We start from the raw sequence: 22,641 nt of genomic DNA on the forward strand, positions 1-22,641 counted from the left end.
AACACGACTCTATTTATCTCACCTTGTGCCCCCCCTCCTCATTGAGACCCCCTTCAAACCCCCCCCCCCCGAGGTGTCACGTGACCCGTGGGACCCCCCCCCCCATGTCACGTCCTTCCCCCCCCCCCCCCCAGGTCAGTGACCGTGGGCAGATAGTGCAGCTCAGACCGGGAGGCGCCGGGGCGGGGCCTAAATATGGCCACGCCCACTTCCTGCTAGCCACGCCCCTTTCCCGAACAAGCCACGCCCACTCTCCATATATGTCGATTGTCACGCCCCCTTCGTTGGCCACGCCCCCCCGTATGGCCACGCCCCCTCGTGGCTCCGCCGTTGTGATGGGGGGGTTGGGGGGGGGGGGCACAGAGGGACGGAGGTGGCCGAGGGAAGGGTGAGCGTGTATATGGGGGGGGGGGGGACACACATTGAGGGTCGGGGGGATTTGGGGGGTGGGGGGGACATAGAGGAGCTCCGATGGGGGGGAGGGAGCCTGGGGTGTGGGGGGGTTGGGTAAAGTCTGCCCTGGGGGTAAAGTCCACAGTGGGGAAACGTGGGGGGGGGGCAGATCTATGGGACTCCCCCGGGACACACTGAACTCCCCCCCCCCCACCGGAGCACCTTGGACCCCCCCCAGGTCCTGCAGGAACCCCTCAGAGTCCCCCTCTATCCAGCCTTATGGACCCCCCAGGACCATTTTGTACCCCCCCCCCCCACTTTGTATCTCACCCCAAACCCCTTCAGAACCTCCCCAGGACCCCCAGGGACAACTCAGACCCCCCTCCAGACCTATGGAGCCCCTCAGGTCCCCTTCAAAGACCCCAATAGAGCCTCACAGACCCCAATAGAGCCTCACAGACCCCAATAGAGCCCCTCAGACCCCAATAGAGCCCCTCAGACCCCAATAGAACCTCTCAGACCCCAATAGAGCCTCACGGACCCCAATAGAGCCTCACAGACCCCCAACACCCCCCCTCAGAGCTCCCTGACCCTCGAGGACCCCCCCTCTAACAGGGTCCCCATTCAGCCCAGTACAATGGAGACCCTCAGACGCTGCATTCACAGACAGGTAACCACCCCCTGCCCCCCCCCCCCACGACCCCCTTAGCTTCCCCCCCCACCCATGATAACACACTATCACAGCCCCCCCCCAGCGTGGGGGTGGTCGCCTACAGCCGTCACCGCGACCCGGAGGAGGAGGAAGAGGAGGAGGAAGAAGGGGAGGGGGGCGATGGTGGGGCAGGACCCCTTGTTCTGCTGCCCCCCCCACCCTCCAGGCCCCGCCCCCGTCGCAAGCCCCGCCCCCAGCCCCGCCCATGTCTCCACCCATTGGTCACGTTGGCGCTTGGCTCCGCCTCCGCCTTCCTGCTGGGTAAGGACAGGCCACGCCCACCCCACAGACCACGCCCACATCCATGTGATAACCACGCCCCCTTTCCGTTGACCACGCCCAGTGCTGTTTAAAAGCCACGCCCCCTACCAGGCCACGCCCACAACAACGCATTGACCACGCCTCCAGCCATGATATAGCCACGCCCCCTTTCCCATGGCCACGCCCCCATGCTGTATAAAGGTCAGGCCCACCCCTAGAAAGACCACGCCCCCTACCAGGCCACGCCCACTACCACGCGTTGGCCACGCCCCTTTTCCTTGGCCCCGCCCACAGGGCTGTTGGTGGCCGGGATTGGACGGACGCCGTGTGGGGGCGGGGCGTGGGCGGGGCCTGATCCCGGTGACGTCACCCTGGAGGAGGTTGTGGGCGGGGCTAGACCCGAAGCTCCGCCCACGTGGCCTCAGCTGCGGGAGGAGCTGCAGCGCCGCCTGCGGGGGGAGCGCATTGAGGCCTGGGTGCGGTGAGCGACCTCTGACCCCTGACCTCTGTGACCCCTGACCTCTGTGACCCCTGACCCCTATGTGACCCCTGACCTATGTGACCCTGCTGTGACCTTTCACCCCCAACCCCGACTGCTGACACCGCTGTGACCCCATGACCCTGCAGTGACCTTTTGATCCCTGACCTTTGACCCAGCTGTGACCCCTGACCTAATTACCCTGCCCCCAACCTCTGACCTCTGACCCAGCCATGACCCCTCTAACCTTTCTGTGACCCCTGCCCTCTGACCCCTGTCTCCACTGTGACCTCTAACCCCAACCCCATACTTTGACCCCATCCAAACCCTGCCCTCTGACCCCCCCACCTCTGACCTTTGACCCCGACATGACCCCTGACCTCTGACCCCACAGGGAGGTGGCGATGGAGCCGCACCCCCCGGGTTCGGGGCGGGGTCAGGCCTTGGCTCAGGCCGTGCTGAGTGCAATGGTGGGGGCGGGGCTGCACCGGGCGTGGAACCGACCCCAGAGGGTGCCCCTCCCCACCAGGTACGGGGGGGTCATGGGGGGGGATGAGGGTCCTGGGGGGGCTGGATGGACCTTGGAGGGGTCCTGAGGGTCTGGATGGGGCTCTGGGGGGCTGGAGGGGTTTTGGGGGTCTGGATGGGGCTCTGGATGGATCCAGGGGGGTCTGGAGGGGTCCTGAGGGTCTGGATGGGGATCTGGAGGGGTCCTGGGGGTCTGAGTGGGGATCTGGGGGTGTGCTGGGGGGTCTGGAGGGGTCCTGGGGTTCTATATGGGGTCCTAGAGGCTCTGGAGGGGTCCTGGGGATCTGGATGGGGCTCTGAAGGGGTCCTGGGGGGTCTGGATGGGGATCTGGGGGGATCCTGGGGAGCTGGAGGGGTTTTGGGGGGTCTGGATGGGGCTCTGGATGGATCCAGGGGGGTCTGGAGGGGTCCTGAGGGTCTGAATGGGGATCTGGAGGGGTTATGGGGTTCTAGATGGGGTCCTAGAGGCTCTGAAGGGGTCCTGGGGGTCTGGATGGGGCTCTGAAGGGGTCCTGGGGGGTCTGGATGGGGATCTGGATGGATCCTGGGGGTCTCGAGGGGGATCTGGGGGGATCCTGGGGGGCTGGAGGGGTTTTTGGGGGTCTGGATGGGGCTCTGGATGGATCCAGGTGGGTCTGGAGGGGTCTTGAGGGGATCTGGAGTTGTCCTGGGGGTCTGAGTGGGGATCTGGGGGTGTGCTGGGGGGTCTGGAGGGGTCCTGAGGGTCTGGATGGGGATCTGGAGGGGTTCTGGGGTTCTAGATGGGGTCCTGGAGGCTCTGGAAGGGTCCTGGGGATCTGGATGGGGCTCTGAAGAGGTCCTGGGGGGTTTAGATGTGGTCTTGGGGTTCTGAATGGGGATCTGAAGGGGTCCTGGGGGTCTGGATGGGGATTTGAAGGGGTACTGGGTGGTCTGGAGGGGGATCTGGATGGATCCTGGGGGTCTGGAGGGGGATCTGGGGGGGCCCTGGGGGTCTAGATGGACCTTTGGAGGGGTCCTGGGGGTCCGGAGGGTCCTTCTGATGGTTCTGGGTGATCTGAGATCTCTGGGGGGGGTCCTGAGGGGTCCCCAAGACTCAGTGCTTGTGGTCTCAGAGTGTCCCAATGCTCAGGGCTTGGGTTTGGGGTTCATGGCTCTGACCCTGTGGACCCCCACAGGGGTCCCCCCCCCTCCCTGGCGTGGGTGGATGCAGAGGGCAGGGAGTTGGAGCGGCTCCACCTCGACCCCGATGCCTTCTGCCCATGGAGCCCAGCTGGGAACGTCACGGTGACCCCCCCATAGCCCCCCCCCCCCAAACCCTCCCCTCTACCCTTGACCCCACAGACCCCATTGACCCCTCCACCCTACACAGGGGGGGTTGGTTTATGGCCACTATGGCCGCCCCCAGGACCTGGAGCTGCTGCGGGAACGGGGGGTGATGCTGGGGGGGCACATACTGCTGCTGCGGATGGGGAAGGGGACCCCGGCTGCTAAGGTGAGGGGGGGGGGGGTCCTGGGGGAGGATTATGGGGGTCTTGGGGGATCCAATGGGGAATATGGTGCTCCTGGGGGGGTTATAGGGGGTCCTGAGTGGAATATGGGGCTCCTGGGGGGGTCCTGAGTGGATTATGGGGCTCCTGGGGGGGTCCTGAGTGGAATTTGGAGCTCCTGGGGGGTCCCGAGTGGATTATGGAGCTCCTGAGGGGGGTCCTGAGTGGATTATGGGGCTCCTGGGGGGGTCCTGAGTGGAATATGGGGCTCCTGGGGGGGTCCTGGAGGGTCCAATGGGGAATATGGAGGTGTTGGGGGGTTCCCTCTGGTAACCTGGGGGTCTTGGGGGGGGGTCCGCAGGTGGCAGCAGCGGAGGCAGTGGGGGCTGTGGGGGTATTGCTGTACCCCGACCCCCAGGACGTGGCTGGGCCGGGGGGGACTCCGGGGCTGGGGGGGGACACGGCTGCATCAGTGCACGTGAGTAGGGGGGTCATGAGCGGGGACTAAATGAGGAAGGATAATGGGGGGTATGGGGGTCATTGTGGGGTATGGACGGGAATTGGGAGGGGTTGTGAGGTGGGGGGCATTAGGGGATGTGGGGGGGATATTGGGGGAGATATGGGGGGCGTTGTGGGGGAGGGACATTGTGGGGGGGTCAGACCCCAAGGTTTCCCCTCCCTCTACCCTCCCATAGGTGCAGGATGGGGCGGGCGACCCGTACAGTCGGGGCTTCCCCTCCTTCACTGCTCGTGCCCCCCCCAACCGCCCCCCGGATCTGCCCCATATCCCGGTACAGCCCCTGAGTGCCAGCACCGCAATGAGGCTGCTGAGGTACCGACCACCCCCACAGCCCCCCCCCATTGTCACCCCATTGTCCCTTATTACCCCCCCATGTCACTCCATTATCCCTTATTACCCCCCCATTGTCACCCTATTGTCCCTTATTACCCCATGTCATCCCATTGTCCCTTATTACCCCCCCATGTCACTCCATTATCCCTTATTACCCCCCCATGTCACCCCATTATCCCTTATTACCCCTCCATGTCACCCCATTGTCCCTTATTACCCCCCCATTGTCACCCTATTGTCCCTTATTACCCCATGTCATCCCATTATCCCTTATTACCCCCCCTTGCCCCCCATTGTCCCTTATTACCCCCCCATTGTCACCCCATTGTCCCTTATTACCCCCCTCCCCCCTCCATTATCCCTTATTACCCCCCATTGTCACCCTATTGTCCCTTATTACCCCATGTCACCCCATTATCCCTTATTACCCCCCTCCCCCCCCATTGTCCCTTATTACCCCCCTCTTATCCCATGGCTGCCCCCATGTCCACCTGACCCCCCCCCCCCTTTGCCCCCCGCAGGCAGCTGGGGGGTCCTCGTGCCCCATGGCATTGGGGCACCCCTGGGGGGCTCCTCTCATCCGGGGGGGTCCGACGGCTGCGGCTCAATGTGGGGACGGGGACGACGCCGGGGACCCTCAGCAGCGTCTTTGGGGTCCTGGAGGGGCGGCTGGAGCCCGGTGGGGGGCGTGGCCTAACCAAGGGGGCGTGGCTTACAGCAGTGGGGGCGTGGCCAAGGAGCGGGGGCGGGGCTTAAACACTGTGGGGATGCCATATTTGGAAGGGGGCGGGGCTAAAGCAAGGTGGTGAGCGGGGCTAATGGAAGGGGGTGTGGCCAAAGTGGGTGTGGTCACCCATTGGGTGGTGCGTGAGGGGGCGTGGCTTCAAATGGGGGCGTGGCCTGTTTGTCTTAGCCCAGCCCCCTTTTGGCCCCGCCCCCAGACCGTTACGTCATCGTGGGGGCGCGTCGTGATTCGCTGGGGCCGGGGGCGGCGGCCTCGGGGGTGGGCACCGCCCTGTTAATGGAGCTGGCTGAGGTGCTGGGCAGCATGGCACGCGATGGTGAGCTGCCCTATAGAACACATAGGGCCTAATGACCCTATAGGTCCCCATAGGTCCAAATGACCCCATAGGTCCCTTTGACCTAATGACCCCATAGGTTCCCATAGGTCCAAATGGCTCCATAGGTCCCCATAGGTCCAAATGACCCCATAGGTCCCCATAGGTCCCTGTGACCTAATGAACCCATAGGTATCTATAGATCCTAATGGCCCTATAGGTCTCCATAGGTCCAAATGACCCCATAGGTCCCCATTAGTCCCTTTGACCTAATGACCCCATAGGTTCCCATAGGTCCAAATGGCTCCATAGGTCCCCATAGGTCCAAATGACCCCATAGGTCCCCATTGGTCCATGTGGCCTAATGAACCCATAGGTCTCTATAGATCCAAATGGCCCTATAGGTGTCCATAGGTCCAAATGACCCCATAGGTCTCCATAGGTCCAAATGACCCATAGGTCTCCATAGGTCCAAATGGCCCCATAGGTCCCCATTAGCCCCTTTGACCTAATGACCCCATAGGTTCCCATAGGTCCAAATGGCCCCATAGGTCTGAATGGCCCCATAGGTCCACGTGACCCCATATCTCCCCATAGGACCCCATGAGCCCACATCCCAATAGGTCCCCCTGTCCCCATATGTCCCCATATATCCCCATATCCCAATGTCCCCCCCCCCCACACCCCCATATTACCCCCATACCATCCCCATATCCCAGTGCCCCCCCATAACACCCCATAACATCTTCCCCCCCCCCCAGGTTTCCGGCTCCGTCGTTCTCTCCTCTTTGTCAGTTGGGATGGGGCCGAATTCGGCCACTTGGGGGCCACTGAGTGGCTGGAGGTGACCCCCCCCCCCCCCCCCAATAACGTCCCCATATCCCCCCTTTAAGCCCCCCCCCCTTATTATTGCTGTCCTCCCCCATAGGGTTACCCTGAGCTGCTCCACACCAAAGCAGCCGCGTACATCAGCCTGGACCACGCCGTGCTGGGTGAGACCCCCCCCCATTAGGGACACAGTGCTGACCTCTGACCCCCCTGTGACCCCTGACCCCACATGACCCCATTCCCACCTTTGACCCCTATATGACCCCATGGTGACCTCTGACCCCTCAGGTGATGACCGCGTGGTGGTGCACAGCAGCCCTTTGCTGCACAGCGTCATTGAGAGCGCCCTGCGACAGGTCAGTGCCCCCCCCCAACATGGCGGCACTGCTGCCCCCCCCAACATGGCGGCACTGCTGCCCCCCCCAACATGGCGGCACTGCTGCCCCCCCCCCCAACATGGCGGCACTGCTGCCCCCCCAACATGGCGGCACTACTGCCCCCCCCCCCAACATGGCGGCACTGCTGCCCTTCCCAACATGGCGGCACTACTGCCCCCCCCCAACATGGCGGCACTGCTGCCCCCCCCCCCAACATGGCGGCACTGCTGCCCCCCCCAACATGGCGGCACCGCTGCCCCCCCCAACATGGCGGCACTGCTGCCCCCCCCCCAACATGGCGGCACTGCTGCCCCCTCCCCATCACGTTGCCCCCCCCCATTAAAGGTGGACAGCCCCAATGAGAGCGGGAAGAGCCTCTTCCAGCACATGGCAGCACACGGAACCGTGGGGCACAGCGACATGTGGGTCTCACCTCCTATGGGGGGGCGCAATGGGTTTCTATGGGGCACTATGGGGCACTATGGGTTTCTATGGGGCTCTGTGGGGCACTATGGGTCTCTATGGGGCTCTATGGAGCACGATGGGGCTCTATGGGGCCATACTGGGTCCCAGGATCCTCCCGCTGTCCCCTGAAAGCGCCGCGTTCCCATTTACCGCCGCTGCTGGAATTCCTGCCGTGGAGCTGCGCTTCGATGAGGTGACGTGGTCCCATCCCCATTGACCCCATTGACCCCACCATCACCCACCCCCATCGCCCCCAACCTCTTCCACATCCCCATTGACCCCAAAGCTCCCAACGTCCCCATTGACCCCAACTCCCCCCCAACCCCCCATCCCCCCCCTGCAGGCGGCTGTGGGTTGGTCCCACGCAGCCCTGGGGACCCCCGAGGACACCCTGGAGCGGTTGCAGGGTGGGCTGCGTGGTCGGCTGCCCGCGGTGGCGCACGCGGTGGCTGCGGTGGCTGCGCTGCTGCTGCTGCGCCTGGGCCACGATGCGCGGCTGCCCCTCGACCCCACGGCGCTGGGGGACGCTCTGCTGCGACGGATGGCACCACTGCAGGTACGAAACACAGCCCGGCCCCATATGGCCCCATATCACAGCTCCATATGGCCCCATATCACAGCCACATATGGCCCCATATGGCCCCATATCATGGCCTTACGTAGCCCCATACCATGGCCCCATAAGGCCCCATATCTTGGCCTCATGTGGCTCCATATCATGGCCCCATATAGACCCATATCACAGCCCCATATGGCCCCATACCATGGCCCCATATGGCCCCATATCACAGCTCCATATGGCCCCATATCATGGCCTCATGTGGCTCCATATCATGGCCCCATATAGACCCATATCACAGCCCCATATGGCCCCATATCACAGCCACATATGGCCCCATATGGCCCCATATCATGGCCTTACGTAGCCCCATACCATGGCCCCATATGGCCCCATATCATGGCCTCATGTGGCCCCATATCGCTGTGTTCCCGTGTCCTCACATCACCCCATATCCCCATATGGCCCCCAATGCCCCCATATCCCCCCATACATCCCCATACTCCCAGTGTCTCTGAATGTCCCCATATCCCCATATGACCCCCAGTGTCCCCAACGCCCCCATATCCCCACATATGACCCCCATATCCCCCCCATATCCCCCCATATCCCCCCATATCCCCCCATATCCCCCCATGTCCACCCATATCCCCCATGTCCCCCCATGTCCCCCCATATCCCCCCATGTCCCCCCATATGTGCCCCATTGCGGTGCAGTGGGCCGGGCCGTGCACGCAGTGGTTGTACTCTGCTCGCGGTGACGTCGTTCGAGCCGCCGGGAAATTGATCCGGGAAATGGAGGCGGCCGAGAGCGGCGACGAGCGGCTCAACCGGCAGTTCAACGCCCGCAGCATGGCGGTCAGCGGCACACATGGCTCCCATTGGCTCCCATTGGCACCCCTGGGCTCCCATTGGCCCCTATTGGCACCCCATTGGCTCCCATTGGCTCCTATTGGCACCCCTGGGCTCCCATTGGCACCCATTGACTCCCATTGACTCCCATTGATTACCATTGGCTCCCATTAACTCCCATTGACTCCGATTGACACCCACTGACTCCCATTGGCACCCATTGACTCCCATTAACTCCCATTGGCTCCCATTGACACCCATTAACTCCCATTGGCTCCCATTGGCACCCCTGGGCTCCCACTGGCTCCTATTGGCACCCCTGGGCTCCCATTGACTCCCATTGGCACCCATTGACTCCCATTGGCACTCATTGACTCCCATTGGCACCCACTGACTCCCATTGGCTCCCATTGACTCCCATTAACTCCCATTGACTCCCATTGACTCCCATTAACTCCCATTGGCTCCCATTGGCTTCCATTGACTCCCATTGGCTCCCATTGGCACCCATTGACTCCCATTGGCTCCCATTGGCACCCATTGACTCCCATTGGCACCCATTGACTCCCATTGGCTCCCATTGATTCCCATTGGCTCCCATTGACTCCCATTGACTCCCATTAGCACTCATTGACTCCCATTGGCACCCACTGACTCCCATTGGCTCCCATTGACTCCCATTAACTCCCATTGGCTCCCATTGGCACCCATTGACTCCCATTGACTCCCATTGGCTTCCATTGACTCCCATTGGCACCCATTGACTCCCACTGGCTCCCATTGGCACCCATTGACTCCCATTGGCACCCATTGAATCCCATTGGCTCCCATTGGCACCCCTTGGCTCCCATTGGCTCCCATTGGCTCCCATTGACTCCCATTGGCTCCCATTGGCTCCCATTGGCACCCATTGGCACCCATTGACTCCCATTGACTCCCATTGACTCCCATTGGCACCCATTGGCTCCCATTGGCTCCCATTGAATCCCATTGGCTCCCATTGGCACCCATTGAATCCCATTGGCTCCCATTGGCACCCCTTGGCTCCCATTGGCTCCCATTGGCTCCCATTGACTCCCATTGGCTCCCATTGGCTCCCATTGGCACCCATTGGCACCCATTGACTCCCATTGGCACCCACTGGCACCCACTGGCACTGTCCCCATTGTCCTCAATGTCCCCATCACCCCCATTGTCCCCACTGACCCCATTATCTCCATCAACCCCAATGACCCCATTGCCCTCCATTCACCCATTGCCCCCATTGCCCCCACTGACCCCACTGTCCCCCCCCCACAGGTGGAGGCGTCGCTGCTGTCCCCCTTTGTGTCCCCATTGACGACCCCATTCCGTCACATCCTGCTGGGCCGGGGGGGTCACACGCTGCCAGCGCTGGCAGCTGAGCTGAGGGGGGGGGGAGGTGGAGCTATGGGGCAGGAAAAGGGGGTTGGGGGTCCCGGGGGGGTCCGTCAGCGCATGGCACTGCTGGCATGGACCCTACGGGGCACAGCGGGGGCGTTGGAGGGGGACACGTGGGACTGGGGGGATGGGTGGGAGAGGAGGGGGAGGGGGGATGGGTGGGACTATGGGGACAGTGGGGACGTGGGGGGGGATGGGGGGGTGGGGGGAGGTGGGGATATGGGGGGTTATGGGGACACATGGGGTTATGGGGACGGGTGGAGCTATGGGGACATTTGGGGGCAGGGGGACATGGGGGGCTATGAGGATATGGGGGGCATTGAGGGACATTGGGGGCACTGAGGGGATGCTGGGGGACATGGGGGGCAATGGGGGATGATGGGGTCAATGGGGGACATTGGGGGCAATGGGGTCAATGGGGGCAATGGGGTCAATGGGGGCAATGGGGTCAATGGGGGCAATGGGGGCAGTGGGGGCAATGGGGTCAATGGGGACATTGGGTTTATGTTGGGGTCGATGGTGCCACATTGGGGTCATTGAAATCAATGCAGCAGTGAGGCCACGCCCCCTTCATTTGCATACAGTCTTTGTTGGCTCCGCCTCCGGGCCATAATTTAATAAAAATGGTTAAAAAAAAGGGATAGAAAATAGAGATAAAAAACAGCTCAACAGGCCACGCCCACTCCACAGGCCACGCCCCCATGTGGGCGTGGTCACGTTAAGCCACTCCCCCTTAAGTTCAACAGGGGGGTGTGGCCACGGGTGATGACGTCATCAGGCAGCGCCACGTGGAGAGTGAGGTCAAGGTGGCAGCCATCTTGGATTGGTGGCCATCTTGGAACGGCGGCCATGATGGCACGGCGGCCATCTTGCAATGGCGGCCAAATTGATGGGTGCCATCTTGGAATGGCGGCCATCTTGGATTAGTCACCATCTTTATGGAGTCCATCTTGGAGAGGTGAGCATTTTAGATTGGCGGCCATCTTGAAGGAGTCCATCTTGAAACGCTGGCCATCTTTGATTGGCGGCCATCTTGGATTGGCAGCCATCTTGACATGGCAACCCTCACGGTGGTGGCGGCCATCTTGAAACGGCAGCCATCTTGTCACGGCGGCCATCTTATCATGGCGCCCCTCTTGATGGCGGCGGCCATCTTGGCACATCACTCCTCATCCTGTTGGTGGCCATCTTGGCCCGGTAGGCACCCAAAGGTCCATGGCAGCACGTTGGGTGGGGGGTGGCTCAGAGGGGGGGTCCGTGGGCGGCACCTTTGGGCGCCTCGTCCGCCATATTGTGGGCGCTGCTGAGGATGCACCGCAGCTGCTGCCCCCCCGGCTGCACCTCCAGGCACTGCAGCTCCCTGCGGCAACAGACACAGCCCACAATGGCCCCATTGACCCCAATATCCCCCATTGACCCCAATGGCCCCATTGATCCCAATGTCCCCATTGACCCCAATATCCCCATTGACCCCAATGTCCCCCATTGACCCCAATATCCCCATTGACCCCAATGGCCCCATTGACCCCAATATCCCCATTGACCCCAATATCCCCATTGACCCCAATGGCCCCATTGATCCCAATGTCCCCATTGACCCCAATATCCCCATTGACCCCAACGTCCCCATTGACCCCAATGTCCCCATTGACCCCAATGTCCCCATTGTCCCCATTGACCCCATTGTCCCCATTGACCCCAATGCCTCCATTCACCCCAACGTTCCCATTGACCCCAACGTCCCCATTGACCCCAATGCCCCCATTGACCCCAATATCCCCATTGACCCCAATGTCCCCAACGTCCCCATTGACCCAATTGACCCCATTGACCCTAATACCCCCATTGACCCCATTGTCCCCATTGACCCCAATGCCCCCATTGACCCCAATGTCCCCATTGACCCCAACGTCCCCATTGACCCCAATGTCCCCATTGTCCCCATTGACCCCAATGCCCCCATTGACCCCAATGTCCCCATTGACCCCAATGTCCCCATTGACCCAATGTCCCCATTGACCCCAATGTCCCCATTGACCCCAATGCCCCCATTGACCCCATTGTCCCCATTGCCCCCAATGTCCCCATTGACCCAACGCCCCCATTGATCCCAATGTCCCCATTGACCCCCCCCTACCCGTCCACGTGGGCAGTTTCCCTCAATCTGATTGGCCGCCGGATGAGCCGATCGAGGGCTCTGACGATGTCGGCGAATCGCGGCCTGGCGCTGCGTCTCCGCTCCCAGCACTGCAGCATCAATCGATGCAGCGCCACCGGGCAGCGGGGGGGGGGCGGCAACCGGAAATCCTGAGCCAGGGCGGAAAGGACCTGGGGGGGGGGGGGTCATGTGATGTCAGGTTGAGTCACGTGATGTCAGATGGAGTCACGTGATGTCAGGTTGAGTCACGTGAGGTCAGGTTGAGTCATGTGACGGAGAGACATGGTCATGTGATGTCAGATGGAGTCATGTGATGGAGAGATGCGGTCACATGATGTCAGATGGAGTCATGTGATGGAGAGACGCGGTCACGTGATGTCAGGTTGAGTCATGTGACGGAGAGACGTGGTCATGTGATGTCAGATGGAGTCATGTGATGGAGAGACACGGTCACGTGATGTCAGATGGAGTCATGTGACGGAGAGACGCGGTCACATGATGTCAGATGGAGTCATGTGACAGAGAGACGCGGTCACGTGAGGGAGATGGGATCACATGATTAGGGGTTAAGGTCACGTGAATGGGGGCCCTGCCCACGTGATGCGCTACTCACATCCTGATTGGACATGTCCCAGTAAGGCCGCTCCCCATAGGCCATCACCTCCCACGTGACAATGCCGTAGCTCCACACGTCGCTGGCGGAAGTGAACTCACGGAACGCGATGGCTTCCGGGGCCGTCCAACGGATCGGGATCTTCCCGCCCTGACACGGAATCAGTGGGGCTGCCCCATAGATCCACAGCGACCCCATAGGGCTGCCCCATAGATCCACAGGAACCCCATGGGGCTGCCCCATAGATCCACAGCGACCCATAGTTCTGCCCCATAGATCCACAGCGACCCCATAGGGCTGCCCCATAGATTCACACCTCCCCACACAGCTCTGCCCCACAGATCACCCCCTTCCCCCCCCACCCCCACCCCCCACTTCCCCCCATAGACCCACACCCCCCCCTCCTGCCCCAAACACCGCCCCCCTGCCCCACACAGCCCCCATAGACCCACAGGTGCCCCTTCCTGCCCCATATTTTCCCCATAGACCCACAACTCTGCCCACCCCCCTCCCCACACACCCCCTAGACCCACAAGTCCCCCTCTCCTGCCCCATACAACCCCCATGGACCCACAACCACCCCTCCTGCTCTCCCCCTAGACCCACAACCCCCCTCCCACCCCACACCCCCCTCAGACCCTCAACCTCCCCCCCCCACCCCATCCCCCCCCCATAGACCCCCATTGCCCCCATAGACCCACAGGTGCCCCCCCTCACCCCACACCCCCCCATAGACCCCAATCCCCCCCTTAGACCCACAACCTCCCCCTTCCTGCCCCACACACCCCCATAGACCCCCATTGCCCCCATAGACCCACAGGTGCCCCCCCTCACCCCACACCCCCCCATAGACCCCCATCCCCCCCATAGACCCACAGGTGCCCCCCCTCACCCCACACCCCCCCATAGACCCCCATCCCCCCCATAGACCCACAGGTGCCCCTTCCTGCCCCACACACCCCCCCATAGACCCCCATTGCCCCCATAGACCCACAGGTGCCCCCCCCCACCCCACACCCCCCCATAGACCCCCATCCCCCCCTTAGACCCACAACCTCCCCCTTCCTGCCCCACACACCCCCCCATAGACCCTCATTGCCCCCATAGACCCACAGGTGCCCCCCCCCACCCCACACCCCCCCATAGACCCCCATCCCCCCCTTAGACCCACAACCTCCCCCTTCCTGCCCCACACATCCCCCATAGACCCCCATTGCCCCCATAGACCCACAGGTGCCCCCCCTCACCCCACACCCCCCCATAGACCCCCATCCCCCCCATAGACCCACAACCTCCCCCTTCCTGCCCCACACCCCCCCCATAGACCCCCATTGCCCCCATAGACCCACAGGTGCCCCCCCCCACCCCACACCCCCCCATAGACCCCCATCCCCCCCTTAGACCCACAACCTCCCCCTTCCTGCCCCACACACCCCCCCATAGACCCTCATTGCCCCCATAGACCCACAGGTGCCCCCCCCCACCCCACACCCCCCCATAGACCCCCATCCCCCCCTTAGACCCACAACCTCCCCCTTCCTGCCCCACACATCCCCCATAGACCCCCATTGCCCCCATAGACCCACAGGTGCCCCCCCTCACCCCACACCCCCCCATAGACCCCCATCCCCCCCATAGACCCACAACCTCCCCCTTCCTGCCCCACACCCCCCCATAGACCCCCATCCTCCCCTTAGACCCACAACCTCCCCCTTCCTGCCCCACACACCCCCCCATAGACCCCCATTGACCCACAGGTGCCCCCCCCACCCCACACCCCCCCATAGACCCCCATTCCCCCCATAGACCCACAACCTCCCCCTTCCTGCCCCACACACCCCCCCATAGACCCCCATTGCCCCCATAGACCCACAGGTGCCCCCCCTCACCCCACACCCCGCCATAGACCCCCATCCCCCTCTTAGACCCACAACCTCCCCCTTCCTGCCCCACACCCCCCCCCCATAGACCCCCATTGACCCACAGGTGCCCCTTCCTGCCCCACACACTCCCCCATAGACCCCCATTCCCCCCATAGACCCACAACCTCCCCCTTCCTGCCCCACACACCCCCCCATAGACCCCCATTGCCCCCATAGACCCACAGGTGCCCCCCGTCACCCCACACCCCCCCATAGACCCCCATCCCCCCCTTAGACCCACAACTTCCCCCTTCCTGCCCCACACACCCCCCCATAGACCCCCATTGCCCCCACAGACCCACAGGTGCCCCCCCCCACCCCACACCCCCCCCCATAGACCCCCATCCCCCCCTTAGACCCACAACCTCCCCCTTCCTGCCCCACACACCCCCCCATAGACCCCCATAGACCCACAGGTGCCCCTTCCTGCCCCACACCCCCCCATAGACCCCCATCCCCCCCTTAGACCCACAACCTCCCCCTTCCTGCCCCACACACCCCCCCCATAGACCCCCATTGCCCCCATAGACCCACAGGTGCCTTCCCCCACCCCACACCCCCCCATAGACCCCCATCCCCCCCATAGACCCACAACCTCCCCCTTCCTGCCCCACACACCCCCCCATAGACCCCCATCCCCCCCATAGACCCACAGGTGCCCCCCGTCACCCCCCACCCCCCCATAGACCCCCATCCCCCCCATAGACCCACAGGTGCCTCCCCCCCACCCCACACCCCCCCATAGACCCCCATTCCCCCCATAGACCCACAACCTCCCCCTTCCTGCCCCACACCCCCCCCCATAGACCCCCATTGCCCCCATAGACCCACAGGTGCCCCTTCCTGCCCCACACATCCCCCATAGACCCCCATTGCCCCCATAGACCCACAGGTGCCCCCCCCCACCCCACACCCCCCCATAGACCCCCATCCCCCCCCTTAGACCCACAACCTCCCCCTTCCTGCCCCACACACCCCCCCACAGACCCCCATCCCCCCCATAGACCCACAGGTGCCCCTTCCAGCCCCACACCCCCCCATAGACCCCCATTACCCCCATAGACCCACAGGTGCCCCTTCCTGCCCCACACCCCCCCATAGACCCCCATTGCCCCCATAGACCCACAGGTGCCCCCCCTCACCCCACACCCCCCCATAGACCCCCATTGCCCCCATAGACCCACAGGTGCCCCCCCCACCCCACACCCCCCCATAGACCCCCATCCCCCCCTTAGACCCACAGGTGCCCCTTCCTGCCCCACACCCCCCCATAGACCCCCATAGACCCACCAAGGTGCTGGTGTAGGTGGGGTCTGTGGCGCTGCGTTGCACCGCTCGGGCCAACCCGAAATCGGCCACTTTGCAGACGAGCTGCGCGTCCAGCAGCACGTTACGAGCCGCCAGATCGCGGTGCACGAAGCCCAGCTCGGCCAAATAACGCATCCCAGCCGCCACCCCGCGCAGCATCGCAACCTGCTGCAGGGCACTGAGCGCCCCCACGTGGCTCTGCGGGGTGAAACGGCACTTGTGGGGCTGGAGAAGCGCTTATGGGGCTGGAGAGGCGCTTATAGGGCTGGAGAACCATTGACATGCATGGGAATTGCACCCATAGGGTTCCATGTATTGAGCGCCCCCGTGTGGCTGAAAGGGGAATTGCACCCATAGGGTGCAACCATAGGATGTTGTGGATCGAGGGGGGAATTGCACCCATAGGGATGTTCGTGTTGTACTGAGCGCCCCCACGTGGCTCTGTGGGGTGAAACGGCACTTGTGGGGCTGGAGAAGCGCTTATGGGGTTGGAGAAGTGCTTATAGGGCTGGAGAGCCATTGACGTGCATTGAGCGCCCCCGTGTGGCTCAAAGGGGAATTGCACCCATAGGCTTCCATGCATTGAGCGCCCCCGTGTGGCTTAAATGGGAATTGCACCCATAGGCTTCCATGTATTGAGCGCCCCCGTGTGGCTTAAATGGGAATTGCACCCATAGGGATGTTGTGTATGGAGCGCCCCCGTGTGGATCGAGGAGGGAATTGCACCCATAGGGTTCCATGTATTGAGCGCCCCCGTGTGGCTGAAAGGGGAATTGCACCCATAGGGATGTTCGTGTTGTACTAAGCGCCCCGACGTGGCTCTGTGGGGTTAAATGGCACTTGTGGGGCTGGAGAAGCGCTTATGGGGCTGGAGAATCGCTTATGGGGCTGGAGAAGCGCTTATGGGGCTGGAGAGCCATTGACATGCATGGGAATTGCACCCATAGGGTTCCATGTATTGAGCGCCCCCGTGTGGCTCAAAGGGGAATTGCACCCATAGGGATGTTGTGTATGGAGCGCCCCCGTGTGGATCGAGGGGGGAATTGCACCCATAGGGCTGTTCGTGTTGTACTAAGCGCCCCGACGTGGCTCTGTGGGGTTAAATGGCACTTGTGGGGCTGGAGAAGCGCTTATGGGGCTGGAGAAGCGCTTATAGGGATGGAGAATCTCTTATGGGGTTGGAGAAGCGCTTATGGGGCTGGAGAAGCGCTTATAGGGCTGGAGAAGCGCTTATGGGGCTGGAGAAGCGCTTATAGGGATGGAGAATCGCTTATGGGGCTGGAGAAGCGGCTATGGGGCTGGAGAGCTATTGACATGCATGGGAATTGCACCCATAGGGTTCCATGTATTGAGCGCCCCGCGTGGCTTAAATGGGAATTGCACCTCAGGGTTCCATGTATTGAGCGCCCCCGTGTGGCTTAAATGGGAATTGCACCCATAGGGATGTTGTGTATGGAGCGCCCCCGTGTGGATCGAGGGGGGAATTGCACCCATAGGGCTGTTCGTGTTGTACTGAGCGCCCCGACGTGGCTCTGCGGGGTGAAACGGCACTTGTGGGGCTGGAGAAGCGCTTATGGGGCTGGAGAAGCATTTATAGGGCTGGAGAAGCGCTTATGGGGTTGGAGAAGCGCTTATGGGGCTGGAGAAGCGCTTATAGGGCTGGAGAAGCGCTTATAGGGATGGAGAATCGCTTATGGGGCTGGAGAAGTGCTTATGGGGCTGGAGAAGCACTTATGGGGCTGGAGAGCCATTAACATGTATTGAGCGCCCCCGTGTGGCTTAAATGGGAATTGCACCCATAGGGTTCCATGTATTGAGCGCCCCGTGTGGCTCAAAGAGGGAATTGCACCTCAGGGTCTCTATGGGGCCCTATAGGGTTATCACAGCACTTATGGGGTCGTTGTGTCGTTTATGGGGCAGCCAGGGACACTACGGGGCTGTTACGAGGCCGCCCAGAGCCCCCAGTGCCCACACATCCCCCCATATCTCTCCATCACCCCATATATCCCCATATCCCCCCACAGCCCCCAACGACCCCATATCCCCCCCCATTTCCTACCCTTAGGAAGGCGTCGAGCGCCCCGTTCTCCATGTACTCGGTGAGGATCATGGTGGGGGCCCCGTGGGTGACGACCCCTCTCAGCCTCACCACGTTGGGGTGGGCGAACTGCCCCATCCGAGCCGCCTCCCCCAGGAACTCCCTCCTCTGCCGCTCCCCCGCGTTGCCCTTCAACGTCTTCACGGCCACCGGGGACTCGGGGCGGCCGGGGAGAGCCAGGCGACCCCGACAGACCTCCCCAAATTCACCTGGGGGGGGGGAGAAGGATGGGGGGGGTGAGGGAGGGGGTATAGGGGGATTGAGGGGGGCATGGGGGGGGATATAGGGGGAGAATGGGGGGATATGGGGGAGATTGAGGGTCTGGGTGGGGAGGGAGGGCTGTGGGGGGAGATTGGGGGGGGTATAGGGGGAGAATGAGGGTCTGGGGGAGAGAATGGAGGTCTGGGAGGGGGTTTGGGGGGGTTACAATGGGAGGGAGGGGTTTGTGGGGGGAGGATGGGGGTCTGCAGGTGGATAGAGGGGTTTATAGGGGGGGAATTGGGGTCTATGAGGGGAGGGAAGGGGCCTATGGGGGGGTCTGTGGGGTGAGGAAGGGGCTCTGCGGGGAAGAATGGGGGTCTATGGGTAGAAGGAGGGGGTCTAAGGGGGAGGGAAAGAGAGGAGGGATGGCTCTATGGTTTGAGAATGGGGTTCTATGGGGTTATATGGGGCTCTATGGGGCAGAGGAGGGGCTCTATGGGCTGAGAATGGCGCTCTATGGGGTTATATGGGGCTCTATGGGGCAGAGGAGGGGCTCTATGGGGTTATATGGAGCTCAATGTGGCACAGAATGGTCTCTATGGGGTTATATGGGTCTCTATGGGGTTATATGGGGCTCTATGGAGTTATATGGGGCTCTATAGGGCACAGGATGGTCTCTATGGGGTTATATGGGGCTCTATAGGGCACAGGTTGGTCTCTATGGGGTCGCTGGGGGTCGCTGCCCACCCGCCCCGATGACCTCCTCGATCTTGACGCAGGTGACGTCAATTTCCTGCGCGAAATCCCTCAGCGCCACCGCGGGATCCTCGTACGTCAGGGGGTCGATGTACAACTTGCGGCCTATGGGGCGGACATTGGGAACAGGGGGGATATGGGGTGATATGGGGGGATATGGGGGGATATGGGGGGATATGGGGTGATATGGGGGGATATGGGGGGATATGGGGGGATATGGGGGGATATGGGGAGATATGGGGGGATATGGGGGATATGGAGGGATATGGGGGGATATGGGGAGATATGGGGGGATATGGGGTGATAAATGGGGTTATATGGTGTGTTATGGGGTGATATGGGGTGATATGGGGGGGTATGGGGGGTTATGGGGGATATGGGGGGGATATGGGGGGATATGGGGTGATATGGGGGGGATATGGGGGGATATGGGGGGATATGGGGGGATATGGGGGGGATATGGGGGGATATGGGGGGATATGGGGGGATATGGGGTTATATGGGGTTATATGGGGGGATATGGGGGGGATATGGGGGGATATGGGCTGATAATGGGGTTATATGGTGTGTTATGGGGTGATATGGGGGATATGGGGGGATATGGGGGGATATGGGGGGATATGGGGGGATACGGGGGGATATGGGGGGGATATGGGGTTATATGGGGGGATATGGGGGGATATGGGGGGATACGGGGGGATACGGGGGGATATGGGGGGGATATGGGGTGATATGGGGGGATATGGGGGGGATATGGGGGGATATGGGGGGATATGGGGTGATATGGGGGATATGGGGTGTATGGGGGATATGGGCTGATAATGGGGTTATATGGGGTGATAATGGGGGGATATGGGGGGATATGGGGTGACTATTGTGGTATGGGGGAATATGGGGGGGATATGGGGAGATATGGGGGGATATGGGGGGATATGGGGGGATATGGGGTCACACTGGGGTGATATTGGTTGACACTGAGGGATATGGAGTGATATAGGGTTATATGTGTGTTATGGGGTGATATGGTGTGACAATGGGGTTATATGGACTGACAATGGGGTTATATGGGGTGATATGCAGTTGTATGGGGTGCTATGGGGTGCTATGGGGTATTATGGGGTGCTATGGGGTGTCCCACCCCACACTCACCGTGCCCCCCCCCTCGCTCGCTGTCCCCATCGCTGTCCTCCCCCTCTCGCTGCCTTTGACGCCTGTGTGTGTTTATGGGGGGGGGGGTTTAGGAAAGGAGACCCTGCAGACCCCCATGGAGCCCCCAGGACCCCCAAACCCCCCCCAACAACCCCCAAAAACCCTTTAGGATCTTTGAGACCCACAGAGGATATTTTTGGACCCCCCCGGGACCATCAATACCCCCCACGACCCCCAGAACCCCCCAAACCCTTTAGGACCCCCCCAAAAACCCCCCATAACCCCCCCATAATCATATTGGACCCCCCAGGACCCTCAACCCCCCCACACACACCCAAAACTATTTAGGACCCCCCCCCAAAGACCCCCCAGGATCCATTGGGACCCCCCAGGACCCCCAGGACCCCCCCCCCCCCACAAGACCCTTCAAGACCCCCCCCAAAGACCCCCCATAACCCCCCAAACCTTATTGGACCCCCCCCCCCAGGACCCTTATATGTCCCCCAGGACACTTTAAGACCCCCCAGAGCTCCCCCAACACCCCCCAGGGACCCCCCCTAGGACACTTTAAGACCCCCCCAGATCCCCCCAAAACCCCCCAAGACCCCCCCAGGACATTCATACCCCCCAGGACCCCCCCACACACCCAACACTATTTAGGATCCCCCCCAAAGACCCCCCAGGACCCCCCCCATAACCTTATTGGACCCCCCCCAGGACCCTTATATGTCCCCCAGGACACTTTAAGACCCCCAGAGCCCCCCAAACACCCCCCAAGACCCCCCCTAGGACACTTTAAGACCCCCCCAGAGACCCCCAGACACCCCCCAAGACCCCCCCAGACATTCATACCCCCCCCAGGACCCCAGGACCCCCACACACACTCAACACTATTTAGGACCCCCCCCCAAAGACCCCCCAGGACCCCCCCCATAACCTTATTGGACCCCCCCCAGGACCCTTATATGTCCCCCAGGACACTTTAAGACCCCTCAGAGCCCCCCCAAGACCCCCCCCAGGACACTCAACCCCCCCCAGGACCCCCCCAGGACACTTTAAGACCCCCCCAGATCCCCCCAAAACCCCCCAAGCCCCCCCCAGGACACTCATACCCCCCCCAGGACCCCCCAGGACACTTTAGGACCCCCCAGAGCCCCCAAAACCCCCCAGGACACTCAACCCCCCTCCCAGGACCCCCAGAGCCCCCCCCCCCATTTAACCCCCCCCTCACCTGAGATAGAGCAGCGCCCCCCCCAGCAGCGCCAGCACCACGAGCCCCCCACGGCGGCTGCCCCCGCGATGAGACCCCCGTGCTCCCCCCGGATCAATTCTGCTGGAAAATGGGGGGGGGGGCACAAAGATGTTGTTGTATATTGGGGGGGGGGCACGAGAAGGGATGGAGTGGGGGGGGGCAGGGGGGTCCAATAGGGTTATGGGGGGGGCATGGGGTTTTGGGGGGGGGGGGGTTGGGGGGTCTTATTAAGGTGGGGGTCCTGGGGGGGTCCAATAGGGTTATGGGGGGGCATGGGGTTTTTTTGGGGGGGGCTGGGGGGTCTTATTGGATAAGATGGGGGTCCAGGGGGGTTTAATAGGGTTATAGGGGAGGGGTCCTATGGGGGGTTATAAGGGGGGATCCTATGAGGGGGTCCTATGGTGGGGGTTCTATGGGGGGGTCCCAGGGGGGTCCTATGGGGGGGTACTATGGGGGGGGTTTAAGGGGGGATCCTATGAGGGGGTCCTATGGGGGGGTTCTATGGGGGGGGTCCCAGGGGGGTCCTATGGGGGGGTACTATGGGGGGGGTTTAAGGGGGGGATCCTATATGGGGGTCCTATGGTGGGGGTTCTATGGGGGGGGTCCAGGGGGTCCTAAGGGGGGGTACTATGGGGGGGGTCCCGGGGATGGTCCTATGGTGGGGGTCCTATGGGGGGGTCCCATGGGGGGGTCCTAAGGGGGGGTTCTATGGGGGTAATACTATGGGGGTCTTATGGTGGGTGTCCTATAGGGGGTCCTAAGGGGGGGATCCTATGAGGGGTCCTATGGGGGGTTCTATGTGGGGGGTCCCAGGGGTCCTATGGGGGGGTCCTATTGGGGGGTTATAAGGGGGGGATCCTATGAGGGGGTCCTATGGGGGGGTTCTGGGGGGGGTCCTATGGGAGGGTGCTATGGGGGGGGTCCCAGGGGGG

The 22,641-nt window shown here is 62.2% G+C and overlaps 2 protein-coding genes across 2 annotated transcripts in view; one reads left to right on the forward strand and one right to left on the reverse strand.

The window, feature by feature from the left end:
- LOC107307060 (transferrin receptor protein 2) overlaps nt 1–11,142 on the forward strand; it is an 11,661-nt gene extending 519 nt beyond the window's left edge. The window contains exons 2-21 of the mRNA XM_085534386.1: nt 135–388; nt 1,009–1,063; nt 1,138–1,366; nt 1,661–1,847; nt 2,239–2,373; nt 3,530–3,638; nt 3,724–3,846; nt 4,203–4,319; nt 4,537–4,673; nt 5,216–5,373; nt 5,636–5,755; nt 6,514–6,596; nt 6,681–6,744; nt 6,869–6,936; nt 7,303–7,379; nt 7,531–7,615; nt 7,766–7,978; nt 8,699–8,839; nt 10,133–10,427; nt 10,991–11,142. Of these exons, the coding sequence (XP_085390512.1) occupies nt 135–388; nt 1,009–1,063; nt 1,138–1,366; nt 1,661–1,847; nt 2,239–2,373; nt 3,530–3,638; nt 3,724–3,846; nt 4,203–4,319; nt 4,537–4,673; nt 5,216–5,373; nt 5,636–5,755; nt 6,514–6,596; nt 6,681–6,744; nt 6,869–6,936; nt 7,303–7,379; nt 7,531–7,615; nt 7,766–7,978; nt 8,699–8,839; nt 10,133–10,427; nt 10,991–11,142 (2,802 nt within the window). The remainder of the gene's footprint in view (nt 1–134; nt 389–1,008; nt 1,064–1,137; nt 1,367–1,660; nt 1,848–2,238; nt 2,374–3,529; nt 3,639–3,723; nt 3,847–4,202; nt 4,320–4,536; nt 4,674–5,215; nt 5,374–5,635; nt 5,756–6,513; nt 6,597–6,680; nt 6,745–6,868; nt 6,937–7,302; nt 7,380–7,530; nt 7,616–7,765; nt 7,979–8,698; nt 8,840–10,132; nt 10,428–10,990) is intronic.
- The window catches only part of LOC107307058 (ephrin type-B receptor 4), a gene marked incomplete at its 5' end in the record, with an annotated part of 17,968 nt that continues 6,152 nt past the window's right edge, over nt 10,826–22,641 (reverse strand). The window contains 8 exon segments of the mRNA XM_085534389.1: nt 10,826–11,612; nt 12,390–12,580; nt 13,024–13,173; nt 16,236–16,451; nt 18,313–18,560; nt 19,300–19,413; nt 20,458–20,519; nt 21,689–21,790. Coding sequence (XP_085390515.1) covers nt 11,495–11,612; nt 12,390–12,580; nt 13,024–13,173; nt 16,236–16,451; nt 18,313–18,560; nt 19,300–19,413; nt 20,458–20,519; nt 21,689–21,790 — 1,201 coding nt within the window.

This window comes from Coturnix japonica, unplaced genomic scaffold, assembly GCF_054131305.1.
Source record: "Coturnix japonica strain WE unplaced genomic scaffold, WE-NBRP24 Scf082, whole genome shotgun sequence".
Classification (NCBI taxonomy): Eukaryota; Metazoa; Chordata; class Aves; order Galliformes; family Phasianidae; genus Coturnix; species Coturnix japonica.